Consider the following 26550-nt stretch of genomic DNA (forward strand, 5'->3'; position numbering starts at 1 on the left):
TAACTAAATTAAACCATATCCCACTTTTAAAGAAGGTAGAAGATGATCTGGCTAGATGGAAATGTCTACCCATATCACTCATGGGAAGGGTTGCCGCTATAAAAATGATGGTCTTACCAAAAATAAATTATTTATTCTCAATGATCCCAACTAAACCGCCACAAGATTGGTTCAGATCTCTAGATTCATGTATGTCCAAATTCCTTTGGAAAAATAAACCCCCACGTATAAGCTTAAAAACACTATAAAAGACCAAGGATAAAGGAGGACTAGAACTGCCTAACTTTCAGCACTACTTCTTAGCCAACAGGCTTCAGTTTATCTCAGGATGGCTAAAATATACCCTCTTAGATGAACCTTGGCTAGATGTAGAACAAGCACTTTGCAATAATCTAGAGATCTCAGACCTACCATTTATCAGCTCAAACATCCAACGACATGAATGCTTTAAAAGCATCAACATCAGCTCTTCTCTGACAGCATGGTGGGAGTTTCTAAAATTGACGGCGTCTTCATTAAACCCATGCAAATGTACACCTATCTGGAACAACCCTGACATATTACAAAACAATAATATGATAAACTTTTCAGATTGGAGTGGTAAAGGAATCAAATATTTAGAACATATACTAGAAGGAACAGAATTTATTTCATTTGACGGACTAGTTACACAATATGGGATCAACAAGAAAAGATTTTTAGAATATCAACAAATTAAATCCACAGTAAAAAAGAAATTTAAAGCGGGTCAAGTTGAACTACAAGACTGGGGTATGGAGACTGAAAAGATTCGGCATGAGCCCCCGCATCCTCAGGACCTTCTATCACTGTGCCATTGAGAGCATCCTCACTGGATGCATCACCACCTGGTACGGCAACAGCACCGCCTACAACTGCAAAGCTCTCCAGCGAGTAGTGCGGTGCTCTGAACGGATAATTGGAGGTGAGCTTCCCTCCCTCCAAGACATCTACAGGAAGCGGTGCCTGAGGAAAGCGGGGAGGATCATCAAGGACTCCAGTCACCCCAGCCATAAACTGTTCAGACTGCTTCCATCAGGAAGGAGGTTCTGCAGCATCCGGTCCCGTACCAGCAGACTGAGAGACAGCTTTTTCCATCAGGCCATCAGACTGCTGAACACGTCATAGACACCTCAGCTTCACTACTGGAACTTCAACATTATGCACTCCACACTGTATATAAATGCCACTTGTTTTGCACATATTCAACTCTGTATATTTTATATATTTTATTATTATTATTATTATTATTATTTTTTTTTTTTTTTACTATTTAATTTGTAAAAATGTGTATACACACACACACACACACACACACACACGTAGGAAAATATTTAGTATACACATCCAGAAATGCATACACTATTATATATTGTACATATATTTATTAGTTTCAGGTTGGCCATTCTTGTATTTTGCTCGTTTGTGTTGTTGTGTTTGCACATCTCTGTTGCTTGTGGGGCTCGCACACAAGAATTTCACTCGCATGTGCTGTGCCAGTGTGCCTGCACATGTGATGTGACAATAAAAGTGATTTGATTTGATTTGATTTGATTACAAACACCACCAAGTGTGGTTCAATTTCTTACTCTTAAAACCCCCAAATTACTATCCAAAATATACAGAATGCTTTCTAAAACAGATGAATCAATATCACTTCCTATTGCAAAATGGGAAGCGGATTTATCAGTTAACTTAGACCTAAACTTCTGGTCTCAGATTTGCTCAAAAACCTTTCATCTAATTAGAAATCCCAGTCTTCAATTAATTCAATACAAAATATTACATAGAGTGCATGTTAGGGAAAATATTCTAAAACACTTCTTCAGTAAAGACTCAGAGAAGAGAAACACACAGAGTTCTTGCTAGCAAGGGCAGCTCCCTACTGAGAGACTCGCACTAAGAAACTGCCCCAATCTTTATTTATACTTCAGTAGGTGTGTGTGTGTGTGTGTGTGTGTGTGTGTGTGTGTGTGTGTGTGTGTGTGTGTGTGTGTGTGTGTGTGTGTGTGTGTGTCCTGCTGATCAAAGGGTCATATAACATGAAAGCACAAAAGGTACATCCTTGGTCATAAAGAGGGTAGTCTCCCCCACCCTAGATGGCACGGTGAGGAAGTCCAGCAGTTAAAGCACTTAGACTAAAACAGACATAGCTACGTTAAAACAATAAAACAAGGTACGACCTCTCCCATGCTCCCAGGATGCGGGGGTGAACCAAGCCTGCTAAAAATCACACATCCTGTCACTACCAAATAACTACAAACAGCATCCTACCATAAGCAAACTTATATCACTAAAAGATTATACTGACTACTAAATACAATTTTCCATTGACATTCCCTCCTGTTGTCAGAAAAATCTTTTAAAGTGAGATATCAGTTTGTAACATCTTGTCGTACATTTTCTGTCACATCGTCATTAATCACACAAAGTCTTCATGTTCCAACAGGTCGGGGTCATTATCATCATCATCATCACTTGTCATGGCTATTTATGCAGCAACAGTAGAAAATATTATGCGGTTAATCATGAGTTTTAGACATGGCAATATACACGTTACAAAGACACAAAAAAAAAAGTAAAAATATCCCAACTCCGATGAGTAGTCTTTTTAGCACCTGTAACCAGGAGCCAGTGTAAAGCCAAGAAAACCAGTCACTTGTATCACTTACATAGTCCTGATTTAGCCTGCTGGATCTGTCTCAAAACATTCAGGGCGTCAGTCATATTTGATGAATGTGCGTCTTCTTTATGTAAATGCAGAATGTGTTGTTGAAGAGGACACAAAGTCCCCTTTCTCTGCTAGTATCATAGAGTAGTTCTTCCCTGGGAGTTGGTCCAGGAACATATATAGTGTGGGGTATGTTGCCGTGCTGGGTAGATGGGAACAGACATAATAGTCTGTATTTGCCGATTCTGCTTTTGTTCTGTCGTGGATATAACGGTACCAGGCATTATTCATCCACGGATGAATGTGGTCTTGCGTCATATCCCTTAGGTGAGAGTTGTCATGTGTCCATCTTCTCTGCCTTCCTCCTGGTTCAGCTGTTTCCGGCACCAGCTGGGGTCCTGTAAAAGTGAGCGTCGTAGTCAAGGTAACCAAGAGGGTCCACCTTCCCATGGTTGCACACAGGTCCGTCACGCCTCGCACTTGGTTGCCCTAGAGTTGATCAGAGGCTGGAGGTTGAAGTGCGAGCTTACCCTATGGGGGCTCAATCAGCACTCCCCCCTCACCACTGAAACAACCAAGTGTGAGATTTCTCTATTGTGCTGTCTTGAGGGTGTCGGGGTTTCCTGGGACCTCGACCTCTTTGCAGTGGCTCTGATATATCCAGGAGGGTCTCTCCGCTATTTTGCAGGCAGTTGAAATGGTCAGAAGCACTTGAATTGGCCTCTATCAACCCCCATCACCTCACTTCAGGCCTTCATCCTGCGGTAGGAATACTTATGACTCTTCTACTGTCCATCCTCTGCAGAAAAACCTCTCTGTGGAAAGGGTGCTGGGTTCAGTTATCTTACTGCTGTTGTGATCCAGCAGTCTTCAGTGTGTCATCGTATGCACAGTACAGTGGCACAGCATTAGATGATGTTCATAGGAAACTGCTGTCATCACCACCATAGCTTCTGGTTCCTGTGCTTTCACAGAATCATGATGCCATCCTTAGATTCCCTCTGCGCTGTCGATGGAGCTTGGCATGCTCTCTCCATCCCTCAAGTTTTCATATTCCAACGCTGTGTGGGAAGTCTCCTCTTGATCTCCTGGAAGCTCAGTAGCACAGCTCTCTGTGTGATGTCCGCTGTGCTGAAGATGATCTCTGATCCTCCTGAAGCCTCTCTCCTGGCCTCAGCTCCCATCTTGTGGACGATCCTCTCAGCCACTCCTTCTCGTCATGGCACCTCACGACATCTACAAATTGAAAAAAAACAAAAAAACAAAACACTCCTCTCGCCACACGGCTTTTGCCATGTGTTAACTCCCCAATGAGACACGCACAAGAATGTTGCACAGTCTCAAAACATTAATCAGCAGTCACATGTTAAGCTTGTTTAACTCCCAGCTCCACCTGGAGCCTGTAAACAAATCTGTTAAATCAAACTTCACATTTGCAACGAACTATAGATCATGAGAGTGATAAAGTATTCAACATCACAGAGACAAGTATCATTGCGGTTTTATTCTAAACTCATTAAACTCCTATTTTTCCCCATAATTTATTCTAAATTATTTAACATCTCAACATCATTCCACATTGTAATCAGTGAACTTCACTTATAGGCCATCAAAGCCTCATCTGAACATGGATGCACCACTTGCATAGGTTTAATACCTGTAAATAAACAGTTAATCACACAAATTGCTGCAAAAATTATATAAAACAAAATTTTATGTTAATTCCAAAATTTAATGTTAATTTATTGTAAACAAAATTTAATGTTAATTCCAAAATTTAATGTTCATTTATTGTTTCATATTAATCCTGGACCCCTTCTCTTGACACATGGACACTCCCATGAGTCAACTCATCAAAATCAGATTCCTGTCTTAAAGAAAAAGGTTAGCTAGATCATATCCCAGGCAACATCAGGGCATCTCCTCCCCTGGAGCAGCACCACCCTGGACCTATAATCCTGCAATAAAAATGTTAGTGTGTTTTGCATAACACCTGGCTCTGCCAGGAGCCTGCATACACACCATCATGGCCTGGAAAGCAAAATCTGGAAGTGAAATCAAACTTCACACCTATAAACAATTATATCATAAAAGTAATAAGCATTCAGCACTAGCAAGACAAGTGTCATGTGCAGGTTTTCTCAAATCAGTAAACTACAATTATTACCATAATTTGCCTCAGACATGGATCATCCCATGTACTCAGTCAACAGTAATGTAAACAGTGACTTCTCGTAAGCAAAGTCACTCCACTCATATATTATTTATGGGCTCAAGAGTGGCCAGCAAATGAGCCCATATTAACTATTCCATAACACCGCATCTCTTATTTGTTTGTCTCATGTCACTTGTCCGCTTCTGCTGAATCTTGTACATGCAGTCTCAAAAAACAAACATTAGCAACACACATTGATTATCCTGGTGGGCAGGCGTCGGCCATCCACATTCCAGAGGTGCCATAAAAACACCATAAAGTTAGCCAACCCTAGCTGTAGAAAGAATGTCATTCACATATAAACCCAGAAATCCTATAGTAAAAAAAACATTAACTAATCCTCTTATAAATCACATGATCAAACACATGAAAAACTGCAATGCTGTAGAAGAGAAAATGCAAATGTTAGCGCTGCGCAGGCGTAAGCATACTTTGTCTCCGTTACCTCTGTAAGCAACACAAGGTAGTGAATAACACCCCTGGTAGATGCACAGACACAGAAAATGGCATTTCAAAGGTTAAACCATTATGCAACCTCGAATGTTGCTGTCATCTTTCTGCTCCTGTAACAAAAAACACATAAATTCATCCACCCTTGTGTCCTGTCTAGGTGGGGGTTAACCTTGAGTTGTGGTCAAGTCCTGTCAGCTTTTACCAGTCAGTCAGTTTGTTTTTTATTTCCATTCATTCATTCATTCATTCATTCTTTGCTGATAGTGGAACCCATCGTCACATTTAGTTTCCCCTCTCAGCAAAATGACGTCATTTAAAAAGAAAAAGAACTTTAGTTTGGATTACATCGCTGAATTCTTTTTAGGCTGGGACTTTCATTTAATATTGTCCCAAATAAGTAGCTTTCTCCTGAGCCCATTTCAATGTGGAGAAAACTCACTTGTAACAGCTTTCTTGACCGGTCGTATAGCACATTTAATTTCTGACGTGCAGATCTGCTTAAAGAAAAGAAATAGACAAACAAAATCAGTGCCTGTTCAAAAATGAAAAATGAAAAATAACAGAGATTATCAAACCAAACTTTCAGTGCACTGTGAAAGTATCAAAATAAAAAGGCCTTGTTAAGTCATGACACAAACTCCTCATCAACTTCACAACAGGAGAAGAATCATCAGCTAGATTCACTCCAAACCAACCATCAGCTGCACAACACACAACATAAGCCTAATGTCTTCTTTAACTTATGAGTTTAATCCCCAGGTCTGTGCTCTTCACTCATTTAGGCCACAGATCTATTTTATTCAATTTTCCTTTTTTCCCTTCATCATAAAACATGTGACATGCTGTCATGCACTTCACAAAAGACGTTTGTTCTGACGTATTCAGAGTTGTATATCTAGATACAGAATTCACTCGCACATCAAAGCAGGAAACTCAGTGTTTTAGAGTTTCCACTCAAACACATCTCATCCACTCGTGCTAGAATTCAGTCACCTTTCATTAATCTAAAACCGATCAACTAATTTGCATATCAGCTATTAACCCACTAAGTTGACAGGACAACAGAAAAGCATGTTCAAAATAGTATCACAAAAGACAATTTCCCTCATACAGTAAATTACATGTGCTGCCTCAATCAAGCAGGAAGCTTCTCCCAATTTACCATATCAACAACTAAATTTATTGTCTGATCACTGGTTGGTCAAACCAGGATCTTTTTTCCCACAAAAGTTTAAACTGTTGTCCTGCAACCTAGAGAGTCAATTTTTTGCATTGGATAAATTCAGTATTTAATAACAAGTGTCTGCTAAATTGACACTATTTTAACACTGATGAAAGATAACAAGATAATTTTCATTACATGTGTGTTTGTGTTATTAGGCAGGTTTAATGCATGTCTGTGGAGCTGCATATCCAACAGAGCATGTTCTTAAAGCTGCCTTTCCTACACACTTCTCTACTATTGTTTGATCATTTCTTAACTGATGTGCTATGAGTCCACTGGTATTGGCATCACACTAAGTGACTTGGACAAGATGATAAACAGACTCACATGCTTAAGATGTTGTCTAATCTTCATGAGCTCTCTTGTGTTTGGAAGTGTTAGTAGGGTTAATGCATGTTCTTCTTGTGTGTGTGATTTTGTATATGATGTATATGTTTTTTATATTTGCATATATCCAGACTCCTTCTCAATTTTCCAACTTAAGCAGTCAGTTTTCTTTTCCCCAGGTTTGCTAACCCAAATTTTGATTTCCCACATTAAATAACAGCATTCCTCTGTGTTCTCACCTAGTCTTCTCACTCTGTTGTCCTCTCACTCTTTTGTCCTCTCCCACTTCAACAGTCCCGGCAGTTCTCCTTCAGCTTTGTCCCGTGTTCCACTGTCTCTTCTTGCCATTTTACTCCACAGGTGGCAAATGTCAAACTCCAACTGTTCAGTTCTCCTCAAACGTTTTCTTCACATGCACAGTGAAGTTTCAGCTTGTTGTAGACACAGTGCCATTCATCCGATCAGTCAGGATGATGGGTTTGCTCTTCTTCTCTGATGCTGTTTGTCCACATTGCTGCTGCTTGTTGGGACTCTTTGCTCAGGACTTGCTGCTGTCTCTTTATCTGCCATTTTATTGCTCTTTGGAGCTGCATTCTTCAGGGAGGAGTGAGCACTTGCTTGTGAGGTTGAGAGACACATACACATTGCGCTGTAAATAAGTCAGCCAGAAACTTGGCCTGCATGTTTCCAATGATGTTAAACTATAACTTTCTTCCGACTGCTGCATGTGGAAAATTGATTCAGGTCTGCTTTTCACCTGAAAGTGACAAACTAAGACATTTTCATTATTATCATCACTGCTTAATCAACACACATCTCTCTCTCTCTCTGTTTTTGTGAACAGTCCTTTCTTAAAAGCAGAAAATAAGATTGTAGTTGTTCTTGGCTGATCAACACAAAACCTTTTTCCTATGATTTTTTTCATCTACAAAGTAAATTCTCTCTTTTTCACTCCTTTTTTTTTTAAATAGCCGGTGACCTGCAGAATCACCGCTCTCACAATCAGAGGCAATCACTTTTACACAGCGCACAGAAGCACTGTGACGTCAGACACATTCACACTCACTTTTTCATCTGCGTAAATAAATCACATGGCTGATGATATGTACCATGGTGATCCATAAATATGATCACCAGTTTATTTAACTATTTTTCAACCCAACAAAACAAATAAACAAAAACATGATGCTGATGCTATGAACACTCTACACACAAGTCAAGATGCAGGAAAACTGCTCACGGAAACGCTGCACACTCTAGTTATCACAGTTCTGTTTGTGTGAATTATCTGCTTTCATTATTAATACCAGTTTATAGGTTGTTATCCTTTTTATTATTAGTTTGAATGCATTAAAATTAAGTTGTAATTTAGCTTTTTGTTTATTTTACTTTATTCCTCTTGCATTTATATCTATTCAGTCGGGTCTGTTCCCAACCCTTTTTTAAACTACTTCAAACTACTGTGATCTCTAATCTTCACTGGGTGAGGGATTATTATGTTCTTCCTAGTCTGAACTGCTCTCTTCACCTGAGCTGCTATCCTATTCTGAGTTACTGTCTACTTTGTTTCTTCTACCTCTTGCTCTTCCACGATGCATTCCTCTCTCTTTCTTTTGGATTAGTCCTGCTCCGGCTTGCTGTTTTTCTAGACATTTCTCATCAGGTGTTAATTTTACTTGTTTATCACCCATTTTCAAAGATTTTGCTGGGCCGTCGCTGGCACGCTTGACTTCAGAGTGGTTTACTGATACGGCCTTCAACTTCACCCTAACGGTGAAGCGGTATCAGTTTTATGAGATGAAACTCAACCGTTCTCCTTTGTCACCAGCACGTGAGCCTCAGCAAAGAAAACAAAAATGGAAGTAGTTCAGCAGCGTATTGTGCTGTAAAATCAACTTACTTCCAGACACATACACACACATAGACATTTGCGCGCTAATTTGTCACGAGATAATTTCAGCTACCTCTAAAACTCAAGTCTAATTCAGCTCTTTTTGGCGAACCCAACCTTTTTTAATTTGTCACGAAGTAATTTCGGCTACCTCTAAAACCTAAGTCTAATTCAGCTCCTTTCGGCGAACCCAACCTAATTTATCACGTTTCTTTAAACCTTTGCGGCCGTCTTATATACCAAAATAGTGTTTCTCACCCCTGACGTCCCACTGGTGGTTCAGATCATTGGACTGAATCCCACCGCCGTGGACCAGATTATAACACCAGCTCAGACCCGAATTTAACGTCCTGGGGCTCTCTCCTCATCCAAGAGGGCTGTGCACAGGCTTCGGTGCTGGCTCCCCACGGCGTCAGGAATCAGTGCTGGATCTTGGAACAGAGTCACAGATAACAATTCTGATATTTTCTGCTCCGGCTCGAAGGACCAAATCAATGTTAGGGAAAATATTCTAAAACACTTCTTCAGTAAAGACTCAGAGAAGAGAAACACACAGAGTTCTTGCTTGCAAGGGCAGCTCCCTACTGAGAGACTCGCACTAAGAAACTGCCCCAATCTTTATTTATACTTCAGTAGGTGTGTGTGTGTGTGTGTGTGTGTGTGTGTGTGTGTGTGTCCTGCTGATCAAAGGGTCATATAACATGAAAGCACAAAAGGTACATCCTTGGTTATAAAGAGGGTAGTCTCCCCCACCCTAGATGGCACGGTGAGGAAGTCCAGCAGTTAAAGCACTTAGACTAAAACAGACATAGCTACGTTAAAACAATAAAACAAGGTACGACCTCTCCCATGCTCCCAGGATGCGGGGGTGAACCAAGCCTGCTAAAAATCACACATCCTGTCACTACCAAATAACTACAAACAGCATCCTACCATAAGCAAACTTATATCACTAAAAGATTATACTGACTACTAAATACAATTTCAAATTCAAATTTCAAATTCAAATTCAAATTCAAATTTTATTTGTCACGTACACAGTCATACACAGTACGATATGTAGTGAAATGCTTGGACAACTGCTCGTGACCTAAAGAAAACAAAAAAAGGAAAGGCTATGAATAAGATAGGAAATAAATATGAAAAATTAAAAAGGGTAAATTTAACTAGGAAGGAATAAAATATAAATTAAGGTTAAAAATGAAATAACTGTACAACACAAATTAGAATGAAGGGTAAATTTAACTGGGAAGAATAAGATAAAATATATAAATTAAAGTTGAAAATAAAATAACTGTACAACAAAATACACAATACACAATATAGAACTATATAAGAATGTATGAAGAAATTTTCCATTGACAGTGCACTATACAGGTCATCGGATGTTCAAGATGGGCTTTACGTCTACCAACAACTGCTCACACTGCCAAACCAACTCACCGGACAATTATATCCACGCTCTTTGGTTCTGTCCACCAGTTCAGAAGTTTTGGCGCGAGACATGTGAAGACTTATCGAAGTGTCTGAAATCTAACATTCCAACTTCCCCCTTAGTGTGTTTGTTGGGCAGCTTAGATAATGTCACTTCAGAAAAGAATATCGCCCATATGGTTTTCACTGCCCTATGCATAGCCAAGAAAACTGTCCTCATGAACTGGAAAAATAAAAGTAATCTTAATTCTAACCAATATAGAAATTATCTATTAGATTACATTAGTCTTGATACAGCCTCTGCCACCACATCAGATCAATTGCTCTGGGCTCCTTTGATCAGCTCCATCACCTAGTGGGGGTGGGGGGTCATAGTTTGGTCCCGCCTTCACTGTTGTGATTGGTGTGGGGGTAGGGACAGGCTTAGGGCATCGGGGGGTTCCCCGGAGGCATCTTCCTTGGGGGGCTCAACCCGGGGTAGCGGTCATGTCCGGTTAGGGGCTCTGTTGGCTCTCAGGTGACTGTTTCCTCGCGGCTGCGTGCAGCGGGGCTAGGGGAGGGTCTGTGCTGACGGACGTGGGTTACTGACCTGTTAGCCTGGCTGCCCCTGGGTGGGTCCGGGATGGGCGTGAGGTTCTGGGGGCGCTCCGTCTCTGGGCTGGGGCCCGGGCCGGGCCTCAGGGGCTTGGGTCCTGGTTGGTGTGTTGCCGGGGTTGTGGGCGGGTGGGTGCATGGGGGCCCAGCCCTGGAGCAGGGTGCCGCCGGTGCATCGAGCCAACTGGGGGGCTCTTCAACTGGTGGGGGAGATTGTCACATCTTGCAGGAACTTTCCTCTCTTCAGGAACTCTCTCTGCAGGAGGAGGAGATACAGGAGAGGTGGAGGAAGATCTCAGCCTGGGTGTTTATTGTCTTATGTAGTCTGGAAGATGAGTGGATGGTGGGGTGGGTACAGTTTTCTCTGTGGTGGGGTTGGGTGGACTGTCCCGGGCTCTGTGGGGCCGGGAGGCGCTGCTGCACTGGGCCCCGGTCTGGATGGGCCTGGGCCCCCTTTCCCTGGCGGGTCGCGGAGTATGGGGGTGCCTACTAGGGTCAGCGGGGGAGCTGGCCCCAGGGAGGGGTCACTTGCCCCTCCCTTCCTTCCCTCCCCATCTCCAGCTGCCTCCCCCTTCCCACTCCACCACAACCACCCACACATGCAGGACCTTGGAGTAGGAGTATGTCACCAGGGTGCAGAGGAGGCTACCCCCCTCCCCCCCCCCCCCCCCCCCCGTCCCCTTCTGGCTGCCTCTGCCTCAATTTTATCCCACAACTTAGACATTCACATTACTCACACTCTCATTACACATACATATAGGATCTTGGGGGTGGGCACGATACACGGAATCCAAATTACCATCAGGGTGTACACCTCACCCCTGGCGTCGTTGCTCACCTCTCAATTTTAAATACACGTAGACATTGAGGGCTAGCAGGAGGGACCATGCGCTTACCTGCTGCTCTCTGGCAGGTAGCTCCAAGCCCTCCTGGGTTTTAAATGCACCTTAGAATACACATGCATCAACACTACAATGAGCGGGTGGAGGGAGGTTTGGAGTCTTCTCTCACCCCCATTCTCTGCGGCCTGCTGGAGCGGGGGGGCTAGGAGGAGGAGTTGTCCATCCGACTGGGGTCTGGAATGTGGGGCCTCCCTGCTGCTGAGGAGTTGGGGCGGTCTGCCTCCCCCCACCGCAGGGAAAATGGTAACACCACCTGGGTCTGGGTGCAGTTCCCCCCTCCAGGGGCAAGTGTACCTAGACCCAGTTTGTAGAGTACGCTTGGGGAGTGCGATCGTGGTTACAGTGTCTCTTTATGTCTGTCTCCACGTTGGTTGAGTGTGGAGTAAGTTCATATGAGAGTATGAGGGTGGGAATGGATGTTTGTATATGTGTGTGCCTGTATGTCTGTGTCTATATGTCAGGTTGGGTGTCAGACGCCACCTCTCTGGGGACATCTCAGGCCCTCCAAGGTTTAGGAGGCCTATCTCCCTCTACCACCACTTCCCCTGCCAGTGGCGGACTCCCTCAGACATTGGTGCGTTGGTGGTTCTTTGTGTCCGGGGATGGGCGTCCAGGTACACACCGGCTCACTCCTTGGCGGCCGCTTATCGGGGCCTGGAGCCTGGGGCTCGCTCGGGCCACTTCGGAGGTGGGGTGCCCCCGGCCTCTCGGCCTGGGGCTCGGTCACTCAGGCACGGCTGGCTGCCGGCGGAGCTCACGGGCGCGTCACTGCAACTCCCCCTGGCTTCTGCTCCGCGGCTGCTGAGTGAGCCCTCATCTGGGACTCTCCTCAGCTCTTTCTGGGACAGTGGCGCGGCTGCCCCTCTGTGGGTCTTCCTTGGTCTCTTGTGTTCTGGGGGCCTCTGGATGTCTGGAATTTTGATCTCCTCCATACCTGCTTCATGCCCTGGAGGACGGGGCTGTGGCCCCCCCACACCCTCTAGCAGATCATTACATGAAGGAACCTTTTAAAAAAAAACAAAAAACAAGCGCGTCCATGCTCACAGGTGTACACACGGGTGATCACACCCACAAACTACACCCTTTTTGGCTCCTACCTCAAAGCACACTGTGTTCTGTTGATCTTGTGCTGCACAATAATGTTTAATATTTAGTATTTACTGTCATATTCCCATATATCATTGTGATGTTGTTTATTCTATTACTCTTGTTCTCTTCTGCTTGTTTTCTTTTTTCTTTCTCAGCAGGTGATCCAGGTGATTGATATATGTATTTTATTTATTTATTTTTCCTGCTCATTCTGTTGGTTTTTGGTTTTTGCCCTTCTCCCCCGTCCCTCTTCTCAGCTGTTTCTCTTTCCCTCTTTCTTTCTCCCCTTCTTTCCCCCAGTCAAGTCTGTCCCATGTTCAGTAAGTGAAAATAAAATAAACAATAAAAGGTGAATCAAATGGACCATTACGGCAAGGCTGGGATGATCAATTTGGTAAAGTAAATCCGTTGGGCATCTTTCTTTGCCTTTAGACAACAATTCTGATGCAAAAGAGCCAAACGGGACAGGCAAAAAAAAAAAAAAAAAAAAAAACTTCTGTGAGCAACACAAGCCTATGAATAACACACCCCTGGTAGATTCACAAACATAGAAAGTGGCATTTAAAAGGTTAAATCATCACGCAACCTCGAATGGTGCTGTCATCTTTCTGCTCCTGTAAAATGAAACACATAAATTCATCCACCCTTTTGTCCTGTCTAGGTGGAGGTTAACCTTGAGTCATGGTCAAGTCTTGTCAGCTTTTACCAGTCAGTCAGTTTGTTTTTATTTCCATTCATTCATTCATTCATCCATTCTTTCTTTCTTTGCTGATAGTGGAAACCATCGTCGCATTTAGTTTCCACTGTCAGCAAAATGACGTCATTTCAAAAAGAAAAAGAAGAACTTTAGGTCGGATTACCTCGCTGAATCTTTTTTAGGCTGGGACTCTCATTTTCTAATTGTCCCAAATAAGTGGCTTTCTCCAGAGCCCATTTTAATGTGGAGAAACTCACTTGCAACAATTTTCTCGACGACGTGTAGCGCTTTTAATTCCCGACGTGCAAATCTGCTTAAAGAAAAGAAATTCACAAAGAGAAATCAGTGCACTGTTCAAAAAATAAAAATAAAATGAAAAATGACAGATAAAACTGAAAAACAAAAGTAAATAAAAATACAGAAGCCCGGTCTTAGGACTTGTCACAGAATATTCTTTCTCTTATAGGTGAGAAAACACCAAATCTAAAACTTGGTGCCATGGTAAAACTTTCCTCATACTTCAGAAGCAAAAACAAAAAAAACAAAAAAAAGTCCACTATCAGCTCCTTTGTCTTACTGACGTTTAGAAGGAGGTTGTTCCTCTGGCACCAGTTCTCCAGATTCCTAATCTCCTTCAGGTAGGCCGTCTCGTTGTTATCAGAGATCAGGCCCACCACGACGGTGTCGTCAGCAAACGTGATGATGGTGGTGGAGCTGGTAGTGGCCACGCAGTCATATGTGTACAAAGAGTACAGCAGGGGGCTCAGAACACACCCCTGGGGGGCTCCAGTGCTGAGAGTGGTGGAGGCTGAGACATGTCCGCCCATCCTTATTGCCTGTGGTCTGCCAGTTAGGAAGTTGGAGATCCACTGACACATAGATGAGCTGAGTCCCAGATGCTCCAGCTTGGTGGTGAGTGTGGAGGGAATTATGGTGTTAAATGCAGAGCTGTAGTCTATGAAGAGCATTTTAACATAATTCCCCCTTCTAGTGTCCAAGTGAGTGAGTGATGTGTGGAGGAGATGAGAGATGGCATCGTCTGTGGAACGATTTGGACGGTAAGCGAACTGTAGTGGGTCCAGTGTGTCTGGTAGTGAAGAAATGATGAAGTCTCTGACCAGGCGTTCAAAGCACTTCATCACTACTGAGGTGAGGGCTACAGGGCGATAGTCATTGAGAGAAGCAGGGTGGGGTTTCTTCGGGACAGGAACAATGATGGACTCTTTGAAGCATGTGGGGATCACCGACTGAGATAAAGAGATGTTGAATATCTCAGTGAACACAGGAGCTAGCTGGTATGCGCAGTCTCTTAGGATACGACCTGGGATGCCGTCTGGTCCTGCTGCTTTCCTGGTGTTCACTCTTTTGAAGGCTCTCCTTACTTCATGCTCGGAGATGACGAGCACGTTTCTGGTGCTGGCAGTATCTTCCTGTCTGCAGCCGTTAGCGCTGCTAACACTAGCATTGTTGGAGACCTTAGCTGCAGCCTCGAAGCGAGCATAGAAAGTGTTCAGCTCGTCTGCCAGAGTCATGGCCGCGTTCGTCATACCGGTTGTTGGTGCTTTATAGTCCGTTATTGTCCTTAGTCCCCGCCACAGGCTCCTAGAGTCACTCTGTTGGAGTTGTGACTCTAGTTTCCTCCCGTAGCGCTGCTTCGCCTCTTTCACCGCCCTCCGCACATTATATGACGCGGCTTTGTACGGGTCCATGTCCCCCGTTGTGAGTCCCGTGTTGTAGGCAGCGGTGCGGGATCTCAGAGCGTTGCGGATGGTTTTATCCACCCACGGCTTCTGGTTGGGAAACGTTGTGATAGTCTTTGTCTCCACGGTATCATCCGCTAGTTTCCCGATGAATCCCACAACCGCTTCCGTAAACACGTTGACATCATCATCGGAGCTGTTTCTGAACATGCCCCAGTCTGCGTCATCGAGTGCGTCCTGTAACGCGGCCACCGATTGATCCGTCCAGCGCGCGACCTTCCTCTGAACCGGAACTTCCTGTTTCAGCCTTTGTTTATATTTTGGCATGAGGAAGATGGCGGCGTGATCAGATTTGCCAAACGGAGGGCGGGATTGTGCCTTGTAGCCGTCCTTGACCGTAGTGTAGCAGTGGTCCAGTGTCCTTTCACCCCTGGTGGGGCAGGTGATGTGTTGATAAAAGTTCGGCGCTGCGCGTTTGAGGTTGGCGCTATTAAAGTCCCCCGTCACAATAAGCGCAGCGTCCCGGTGTTGTGTCTGGTGCTGTGTGAGTGCCTCATGCAGCTCGCATAAGGCGGTGACCGTGTCCGCTTGTGGTGGAATATAAACGGCACTTACAATGACCGATGTAAATTCCCGAGGTAGATAAAAAGGACGACACATGATGGACAGTAGTTCCAGATTTGGTGTGCAGGAGCGTGTGAGAGGAACAACGTTCGCACTGTTGCACCAGTTGTTGTTCACCATTAAACACACGCCGCCTCCCCTTGACTTCCCCGAGTCCCGTGTCCTGTCCATGCGGTGAACCGAGAAGAACTCGGCCGGCTGGATGGCGTGGTCCGGCACCGCTGGGTTCAGCCATGTCTCGGTGAAGCAGAGGAGATTGCAGTCCCGAATGTCTCTCTGGAACTTTATCCTGGCCCTGAGGTCGTCAAGCTTGTTCTCCAGTGACTGGACGTTGGCGAGCAGGATGCTAGGCAGAGGTGTGCGGTGTGCACGAGCTCTCAGCCTGTTCCTGACGCCAGCTCGCTTCCCTCTAGGCCGCCGCCGCTTCCCTTTGTTCTCCCTCGAGATCTCACTCGGCCAGCTCGGATCCGGAGTTAAAAACTTCGAATTGTGAGTACATTGTATACCAATAGAAACAAGAGTGTCACTGTCATACCTAATGTACCCAATGGTGATGATTTTGCCGATTTAGAAACGCTGAAAACTAACTTAAAAAACAAAGACAAAGAAAAAGTGGTCGGAGCAGTCGTGACGGCAGCCGACCTCACCGGCGCCATCTTTCATAAATAAACTTACATAGATAAACTTACATAGGGTAACATATAAAGGAAAAAGGGCAATATGTGAATATTATTTTAGCTGTGGACTGTGAAGACAAACAAAGGCTCTCTTAAACAGCCAGATCCAAAGTGCGATGAAATAAATGCCATCATATCTTCCTGTTTCTTAACAAGGGATTTATTTTGAAAGAATAGTAGAAGAAAGTCTTTTTTTTTTTTTAAACACAGACATTACACATTTTCATTTAAATGGTTAATGCAGCCTTTGCTTTTTTACTACATGTGTTGCATGCATTATGATCCCTCAATACAATCATATTCTGGTTAAAACTGCATTCAAAACTATTCAGCCAATATTTTCAGCTTATATGGCTGAAACATTTTTAAATGATGAGCTTCCAATAATGAGTGAAACAGTAAAAGCATGTAGAGAGTTTAGACAAATCTCATTAAGAATGAAATCAAACATTTGGTTTCATTTTAATGAGCTCAGACTTGTTGAAAATGGAGAGGAGCTGGTTGTGAACTGAGCTTCAGAGAAACACAACATACTGAGATTCACTGTGAAGCTTTGAGTGGGAAAAGACAGAAAAACAACATGTGGATCCTGGAATAATGGGAGCTTCAGTCTTTAAAGAACTGAAGAGGAAGAAGTTTACAAGGAATCATTTAGAAGAGTTTCAAACATCAACTGATTTAATCCATGAATCTGAAAATGTGTTTGAGTGAAAGAGACAGACATGTACAGACTGAACTATCTGTTCAACAGTCAGAGTGTTTCTCTAACAGGAGACACTCTTTACACTCCACTCAGCACAGGGACACTGAGGAACCAGACCAGAGTCTAAACCCAGGATAAAGAGGTTCAGTGAATGTGGTGTTGAAGGTGTGGAGGTGGATCAGAGTGTCAGAGGAGACTCTGTAGAATGACAGAGTGCCAGCAGGACAGTCCACATACACTGCTGCTCTGTTAGAGACAGAGGAGGAGGAGGAGACGAATGTTTCTCTGTTATTGTGCCACACAGAACGAGGACCATCATCAAAGCAGTCCAGGCTCCAGGACTGATCATTGTGTCCAAACCTACAGTCATCACTGCCTCCTTTCCTTCTGATTCTTCTGTAACTCACTGATATATAAACCCTTCCTCTCCATGCGACCTCCCAGTAACAGCGACGAGTGAGACCATTTCTACACTGCAGCTGAGGAACATCAAATCTGTCTGGATGATCAGGATATGACTGAACCTTCTCCACATGTGTCACCTTCCTGTTGTTGTCAGACAGTTGGAGGTTTGTATGTACTGTGTTTGTGTCGATTGTGAGTTGACAGGAATCTGATGGAGAGAACAAACACAATCCAGCTGCAGTTATTGATCCATCATCTGTTCATTGATTGACACTTTGATGATGACTCATGACATCAGAGATGTGAATGATGAAGATGGTTGAATGTGTGCTGTTTGTTTTCATGAATCCCATTAAAAACACACTTACACTTCCTCAGACTTGGTCTCAACCATCGGACTCCAGCAGGCTCCAAACTGAAAGGAGGAGGGGGTCAGACCAGCACAATCAGCATGCACACATGGACATTACATGGCTCTCATACACACACTGTTAGACACTGATAAAGGAACTGTTCCCCCTAGTTTAGTACAAGGACTGGAAGCTATTAGCCTAGCTTGATCAAAACATTAAAAATAAATTAGGTAATGTTTTATTCAAGCAAACTATGGTAGAACTTGACAGCGAAGAGGTGAATTACAAGTGTTATTTTGTGTTTAATTAAGTATAACTAGTTAGTTCCAAATCCCTTCTCTCTTTATTATTCAGCCTGAACTGTTCCCACCACTAACACATGACCCTACGCTGTGTTCACTGCATCATTCCATGTTTGGCACTGATCACCACCTGCACTCATGTATATATCATGTATATATCTATCTATCTACTTAGCACTTTTAATTCTTATTCTCATTTTTATTTTCATGTCTATTTAAGCTTAATTTCTAACAGTATGTTTGCACTGAAGCACCGCAGCAATTTCCTAATGTTGTAAACCCGCTCAACATTTGGCAATAAAACCCTTTCTGATTCTGATTCTGAATATTTTTTTCTGTCCCAGAAAATGTTCCTGCATGTATGATTGTTCATGTCATATCAACATGAAACAAACAAACAGGAAGTGAGTGAAGGACCCAGGGAATGTTTCCAGCTCTTCCTCGTCTATCAGACATTCTCTCCATACCTGAGAGTGTCCAGTCTCCAGCCTGGATCCTTCAGTCCAGCCGACAGCAGCTTCATTCCTGACGGTCCAGGATGATTGTAGCTCAGGTCCAGCTCTCTCAGATGGGAGGGGTTGGAGCTCAGAGCTGAGGCCAGAGAAGTACAGCCACCCTCTGTGATCAGACAGCCTGACAGACTGCAGAGAGATTCAAATGAAAACTAGTCCATCTGGGAGCAATGATTTGTTTTTGTTTGTCAGATACAATAACATCGATTCAATTTCATTTATTAAACTTCGTCTGCTTGTCTAATTCATGGTCTTGGAGGAGCTAGAATAGAATAGAATAGAATACCCCTTTATTGTAAGTTTGGCATCTCTCCGTTGTGTGTAATACACAATAACATAAGTATCAACACAATAACACAGGCATTTACATTTACACAAAAAGGACATGTACAAATTATGTATACACATGCGTACATACGAATACACCCATACATACCTGCACATACAGCTGTGGAAAGAGGGTGGCTGGGTGACGGTGAGGAGGAAGCATAATCTTAAAAAGCAGTCCCAGGTACACCACCAACCTGTTCATGTGTCTACATGTTTTTCCCCACTCAGCGACACACCCGCCGGGGTTCAAACTCTGGTAATTGGCGATTCTGTTCTTAGACGTGAAACTAGAGACACCAGCAACCATAGTCAATTGTCTTCCAGGAGCCAGAGCAGGCGACACTGGGGGATATTTCAAAGTGCTGGCTCAGTATAAATGGAAATTAAGTAAAATTATAATTCACGTTGGCAGTAATGACACCCGGTTACGTCAATTGGAGGTAACTTTGCCAAAAACTATGTCGCACTCTGTAGTTTTCTCTGGTCCCCTCCCCAAATAAACCCGGAGTGAAATGTTTAGCCGCATGTTCTCCTTAAATTGCTGGCTGTCTGAGTGGTGTCCCAGAAACGATGTGGGCTTTATAGATAATTGGCAAACCTTCTGGAGGAAACCTGGTCTTGTTAGGAGGGACGGCATCCATCCCACTTTGGATGGAGCAGCTCTCATTTCTAGAAATATGGGAAAATTTATTAAACTTCACAAAATATGACTATCCAGAGTTGGGACCAGGAAGCAGAGTTGCAGTCTTACACGCCTCTCTGCAGCTTCTCCTGTTATTCCCCCCAAACCACTTCTCCATAGAGATTGTGTCAGCTCCCACACAGAAAAACAACAAACTAAAAACCAGCAAAAAAACAAACATAAAAAAAATCACAAAGAAAGAACAATACAGTATCCATAACTGAACCAAAGAGTAACACAGTGAAATGTGGATTATTAAACATTCGGTTTCTCTCTTCCAAGTCTCTGTTAGTGCATGACTTAATAATTGATTAAGAAATCAGCAAATTTTCACACCAGCCTATTATTCAACGAAAGACCAAGACAGACTTTTAATTAATTCATTTGAAATCCTGATGCTTAGCCTTGTCCACCCCAGCTGTAAAACTCAAAACCCAGTCTTATTTGTTATCATCTATCGTCCAACTGGGCCTTACACAGAGTTTGTCTGATTTCTCAGACTTTTTATCTGATTTAGTGCCCAGCTCAGATAAAATAATCATTGTGGGGATAGGTTAATTGGATAATCCAAATTGCCACTAGGTGTGAATGTGCGAGTGAATGTGAGCACGAATGGTTGTCTGTCCCTGTGTGTTGGCCCTGCGACAGACTGGCGACCTGTCCAGGGTGTACCCCGCCTCTCGCCCTATGACAGCTGGGATAGGCTCCAGCGCCCCCCGCGACCCTGAAAAGGATAAGCAGAAGCGAATGGATGGATGGATGGATGGATGGATGGATGGGTGATTTTAACATCCATGTACTGTAGATGCTAAAAACGACAGCCTCAACAAAACATTTAATCTGTTATTAGGCTCAATTGGCTTTTCTCAAAATGTAAAAGAACTCACCCACCACTTTAATCACACACATATATACATACACACACACACACACACACACACATACATATATATATATATATATACACATATATACATACATAGTGTATATATATATATATATATATATATATACATACATATACACACATATATATATACATACATATACACACACATATATATATATATATATATATATATATATATATATACATACATACATATACACATATATACATACATAGTGTATATGTATGTATGTATGTATAATAAATAATAATTCCCAGCACGCCCCTGCGGGCGGTTTATCCTTCAAGCTCGGGTCCTCTACCAGAGGCCTGGGAGCTTGAGGGTCCTGCGCAGTATCTTAGCTGTTCCCAGGACTGCGCTCTTCTGGACTGAGATCTCCGATGTTGTTCCCGGGATCTGCTGGAGCCACTCGCCTAGCTTGGGAGTCACCGCACCTAGTGCTCCGATTACCACGGGGACCACCGTTACCTTCACCCTCCACATCCTCTCAAGCTCTTCTCTGAGCCCTTGGTATTTCTCCAGCTTCTCGTGTTCCTTCTTCCTGATATTGCTGTCATTCGGAACCGCTACATTGATCACTATGGCCGTCTTCTTCTGTTTGTCTACCACCACTATGTCCGGTTGGTTAGCCACCACCATTTTGTCCGTCTGTATCTGGAAGTCCCACAGGATCTTAGCTCGGTCATTCTCCACCACCCTATGGGGCATCTCCCATTTTGACCTCGGGACTTCCAGGTTATACTCGGCACAGATGTTCCTGTACACTATGCCGGCCACTTGGTTATGGCGTTCTATGTATGCCTTGCCTGCTAACATCTTGCACCCTGCTGTTATGTGCTGGATTGTCACTGGGGCATCTTTACACAGCCTGCACCTGGGGTCTTGCCTGGTGTGATTGACCCCAGCCTCTATGGATCTTGTGCTCAGAGCTTGTTCTTGTGCTGCCATGATTAGTGCCTCTGTGCTGTCTTTCAGTCCAGCTTTGTCCAGCCACTGGTAGGATTTCTGGTTATCAGCCACCTTCTCTATCTGCCGGTGGTACATACCGTGCAGGGGCCTGTCCTTCCATGATGGTTCCTCGTCTCCCTCCTCTTTCTTGGGTTTCTGCTGCCTGAGGTATTCACTGAGCACTCGGTCAGTTGGGGCCATCTTCCCAATGTATTCTTGGATGTTCGTTGTCTCATCCTGGACTGTGGTGCTGACACTCACCAGTCCCCGGCCCCCTTCCTTCCGCTTAGCATACAGCCTCAGGGTGCTGGACTTGGGGTGAAACCCTCCATGCATGGTAAGGAGCTTTCTTGTCTTTATGTCAGTGGCTTCTATCTCCTCCTTTGACCAGCCTATTACCCCAGCAGGGTACCTGATCACGGGCAGGGCGTATGTGTTGATAGCCCGGATCTTGTTCTTACCATTCAGCTGACTCCTCAGGACTTGCCTGACCCTCTGCAGGTACTTGGTGGTTGCAGCTTTTCTAGCGGCCTCTTCATGGTTCCCATTCGCCTGCGGGATCCCCAGGTACTTGTAACTGTCCTCTATGTCTGCAATGTTGCCTTCTGGTAGTTCAATCCCCTCAGTTCTGACTACCTTCCCTCTCCTTGTTACCATCTGACTACACTTCTCCAGTCCGAACGACATTCCAATGTCATTGCTGTATAGCCTGGTAGTGTGGATCAGTGAATCGATGTCTCGTTCACTCTTGGCATACAGCTTGATGTCATCCATGTACAGCAGGTGGCTGACAACTGCTCCGTTCCGTAGTCGGTATCCGTAGCCAGTCTTGTTAATGATCTCACTGAGGGGGTTCAGGCCTATGCAGAACAGCAGTGGGGACAGAGCATCTCCTTGGTAGATCCCGCACTTGATGGTGACTTGTGCTATGGGCTTGGAGTTGGCCTCTAGTGTTGTACGCCACATCCCCATTGAGTTCCTGATGAAGCCTCTTAGGGTCCCATTGATCTTGTACAATTCTAGGCATTCCAGTATCCAGCTGTGGGGCATTGAGTCATAGGCCTTCTTGTAATCAATCCAGGCAGTGCACAGGTTGGTCAGTCTGGTCTTGCAGTCTCGGCTGACTGTTTTGTCTACCAGTAGCTGGTGTTTTGCGCCTCTGGTATTCTTGCCAATTCCTTTCTGTGTCCCGCTCATGTATTGACCCATGTGCCTGTTCATCTTAGCCAATATGATGCCTGACGGGAGCGTCCATGTAGTACTGAGGCAGGTTATTGGTCGGTAGTTGGAGGGGACCGGTCCCTTCTTGGGGTCCTTGGGGATCAGGACCGTCCGACCTTCGGTTAGCCATTCCGGGTGTTTCTCGTTAACTAGCAGCTGGTTCATTTGTGCTGTCAGACGCTCGTGGAGTGCAGTCAGCTTCTTTAGCCAGTAGGCATGAACCATGACTGGCCCTGGTGCTGTCCAACTCTTCATACTGGAGACCCTTTCTTGGATATCTGCCACTGTGATGGTTACTGGACCCTGTTCAGGGAGGTCGCTGTGGTCTGCCCTCAGATCCACTAGCCACTGAGCATTGCCGTTATGGGTTGTGTCCTTCTCCCATATGCTCTTCCAGTATTGCTCCGTCTCCAGCCTTGGTGGTGCTGTTCTCTTATTGTTCCCTTGCCACTGAGAGTACACCTTTGCTGGTTCTGTGGAGAACAGCTGGTTTATTCTCCTGCTTTCTATCTCTCTGGTGTACCTCCTCAAGCGGCTGGCCAAGGCTGTGAGTCTTTGCTTGGCAGTTTCCAAGGCCTCAGGTATGGACAGCTTGCTGTATTTCTTATGCACCTCCTTTGTCGCACCTTTCTGCAACTCCGTTAGTTGGCTAACCTCCCTCCGTGCTACTTTGATCTTGCCCTCTAGCCTCCTTCTCCATGGAGGGTACTGCCCCTTGTGGCTGTTCAACTTGTAGCCAAGCATCTCACTGATCACTGCTGCCGTATTGTAGATCAGCTTGTTGGTGTCGGTAATCGTGGTTGTAGGTATCGTCCGTAGTGCTGCATTAACATCATCTAGCAGACCTTCTGAGGGTACTTCACTTAATCTTGATAACCGGCTACGAGGGATCCAGGTTTCAAGCTTGGCCATGATCCTATTTTTCAGGTCAGTTCCTCTCGCACTCAACGATCCTTCTCCTATTGCACTTGGGGCTATGTACCCAATCTCGGGTGGGGGTGATGATATCTCCCCCCTGACCTGGCGTCCTGACTCCTCCTTGCCGTAGCATTTGTGTTGTACCTCGTCAATCTCTAGCTGTGAGAGCAGTCCCTTCTTTCGAATGTTGGAACACTGAGCTACTAGTTGTTTCGCCGTCATTGTGGATGTTGGGTATCGAAGAATCCATAGGTCTCTCATCCTGTTCATGTAGCCCCTTCCGCCGGGGTTACTTGTGTAGTAGCAATCCAACAACGCCTTGTTTTCGTCTCTTGCCCACCGATGCCTTCTTGTTGATACATATATATATATATATATATATATACATACATACATACATACATATGTATGTATATATATATATATATATATATATATATATATATATATATATATATAGCTGGTATTTCTCCAGCTTCTTGTCTTCCTTCTTCCTGATATTGCTGTCATTCGGAACCGCTACATCGATCACTATGGCCGTCTTCTTCTGTTTGTCTACCACCACTATGTCCGGTTGGTTAGCAACCTTTGGATTCAAGAGTTCCCAATATGCAGAGGAGGCTACCCCCCCCCCCCCCCCTGTCCCCTGTCCCCTTCTGGCTGCCTCTGCCTCAATTTTATCTCACAACTTAGACATTCACATTACTCACACTCTCATTACACATACATATAGGATCTTGGGGGTGGGCACGCTACACGGATTCCAAAAGACCATCAGGGTGTACATCTCACCCCTGGTGTCGTTGCCCACCTCTCAATTTTAAATACACGTAGACATTGAGGGCTAGCAGGAGGGACTATGCGCTTACCTGCTGCTCTCTGGCAGGTAGCTCCATGCCCTCTTGGGTTTTAAATGCACCTTAGAACACACATGCATCAACACTACAATGAGCGGGTGGAGGGAGGTTTGGAGTCTTCTCTCACCCCCGTTCTCTGCGGCCTGCTGGAGCGGGGGGGCTAGGAGGAGGAGTTGTCCATCCGACTGGGGTCTGGAATGTGGGGCCTCCCTGCTGCTGAGGAGTCGGGGCGGTCTGCCTCTCCCCACCGAAGGGAAAAGGGTAACACCACCTGGGTCTGGGTGCAGTTCCCCCCTCCAGGGGCAAGGGTACCTAAACCCAGTTCGTAGAGTACGCTTGGGGAGTGTGATCGTGTGTACAGTGTCTCTTTATGTCTGTCTCCACATTGGTTGAGTGTGGAGTAAGTGCATATGAGAGCATGAGGGTGGGAATGGATGTTTGTATATGTGTGTGCCTGTATGTCTGTGTCTATATTTCAGGTTGGGTGTCAGACGCCACCTCTCTGGGGACATCTCAGGCCCTCCAAGGTTTGGAGGCCTATCTCCCTCTACCACCACTTCCCCTGCCAGTGGCGGACTCCCTCAGACATCGGTGCGTTGGTGGTTCTTTGTGTCCGGGGATGGGCGTCCAGGTACACATCGGCTCACTCCTTGGCGGCCGCTTATCGGGGCCTGGAGCCTGGGGCTCGCTCGGGCCACTTCGGAGGTGGGGTGCCCCCGGCCTCTCGGCCTGGGGCTCGGTCACTCAGGCACGGCTGGCTGCCGGCGGAGCTCACGGGCGCGTCACTGCAACTCCCCCTGGCTTCTGCTCCGCGGCTGCTGAGTGAGCCCTCATCTGGGACTCTCCTCAGCTCTTTCTGGGACAGTGGCACGGCTGCCCCTCTGTTGGTCTTCCTTGGTCTCTTGTGTTCTGGGGGCCTCTGGATGTCTGGAGTTTCGATCTCCTCCATACCTGCTTCATGCCCTGGAGGACGGGACAGTGGCTCCCCCACACCCTCTAGCAGATCATTACATGAAGGAACCTTTTAAAAAAAACAAGCGCGTCCATGCTCACAGGTGTACACACGGGTGATCACACCCACAAACTACACCCTTTTTGGCTCCTAACTCAAAGCACACTGTGTTCTGTTGATCTTATGTGCTGCACAATAATGTTTAATATTTAGTATTTACTGTCATATTCCCATATATCATTGTGATGTTGTTTATTCTATTACTCTTGTTCTCTTCTGCTTGTTTTCTTTTTTCTTTCTCAACAGGTGATCCAGGTGATTGATAGATGCATTGTTTTTGTATTTTTTATTTTTTCTGCCCATTCTGTTGGTTTTTGTTTTTGCCCTTCTCCCCCGTCCCTCTTCTCAGCTGTTTCTCTTTCCCTCTTTCTTTCTCCCCTTCTTTCCCCCAGTCAAGTCTGTCCCGTATTCAGCAAGTGAAAATAAAATAAACAATAAAAGGTGAATCAAATGGACCATTACGGCAAGGCTGGTATGGTCAATTTGGTAAAGTAAATCCGTTGGGCATCTTTCTTTGCCTTTAGACAATAATTCTGATGGCAAAAGAGCCAAACGGGACAGGCAGGAAAAAAAAAAAAAGAGTTCCCAACATGGCCAGTAGAGTGCGATTAAACCTCTCTACTGGGTTTCCTCTTGGATGGTACGGTGTTGTGTGACACTTTTGGACTCCCAACAGGGCACATAACTCCTTTATCAATTTCGACTCAAAGTCTGGCCCTTGATCTGTATGGAGTCTTTCTGGAATTCCATAATAAATGATGAAGTTTTCCCAACGACATTTAGCCACAGTTTTTGCCTTTTGGTTTGGTGTTGGAATGGCAAGGGCATATTTGATGAAATGATCTGTCAGTACCAGGATGTCTTTGGTGTTGCTGGTAT

At 44.8% G+C, this 26550-nt stretch overlaps 1 protein-coding gene and 1 pseudogene across 4 annotated transcripts in view; one reads left to right on the forward strand and one right to left on the reverse strand.

Moving 5' to 3' along the window:
- Positions 1-16756: 16756 nt before the first annotated feature.
- LOC146688689 (protein NLRC3-like) overlaps positions 16757-26550 on the reverse strand; it is a 34804-nt gene continuing 25010 nt past the window's right edge. For all 4 annotated transcript variants that reach the window (XM_085436456.1, XM_085436458.1, XM_085436455.1 and 1 more), the window contains 3 exons: positions 18748-18921; positions 17994-18040; positions 16757-17833 (listed from right to left, as the gene is read on the reverse strand). In XM_085436456.1, the coding sequence (XP_085292582.1) occupies positions 17310-17833; positions 17994-18040; positions 18748-18921 (745 nt within the window). In that variant the 3' untranslated portion in view covers positions 16757-17309. The remainder of the gene's footprint in view (positions 17834-17993; positions 18041-18747; positions 18922-26550) is intronic.
- Positions 19199-19832, forward strand: LOC146688690 (uncharacterized; annotated as a pseudogene).

Source organism: Copadichromis virginalis, linkage group LG17, assembly GCF_057382275.1.
Source record: "Copadichromis virginalis isolate Kocher_CV1m ecotype Utaka linkage group LG17, C_Virginalis_male_GT1.1, whole genome shotgun sequence".
Taxonomy (NCBI): Eukaryota; Metazoa; Chordata; class Actinopteri; order Cichliformes; family Cichlidae; genus Copadichromis; species Copadichromis virginalis.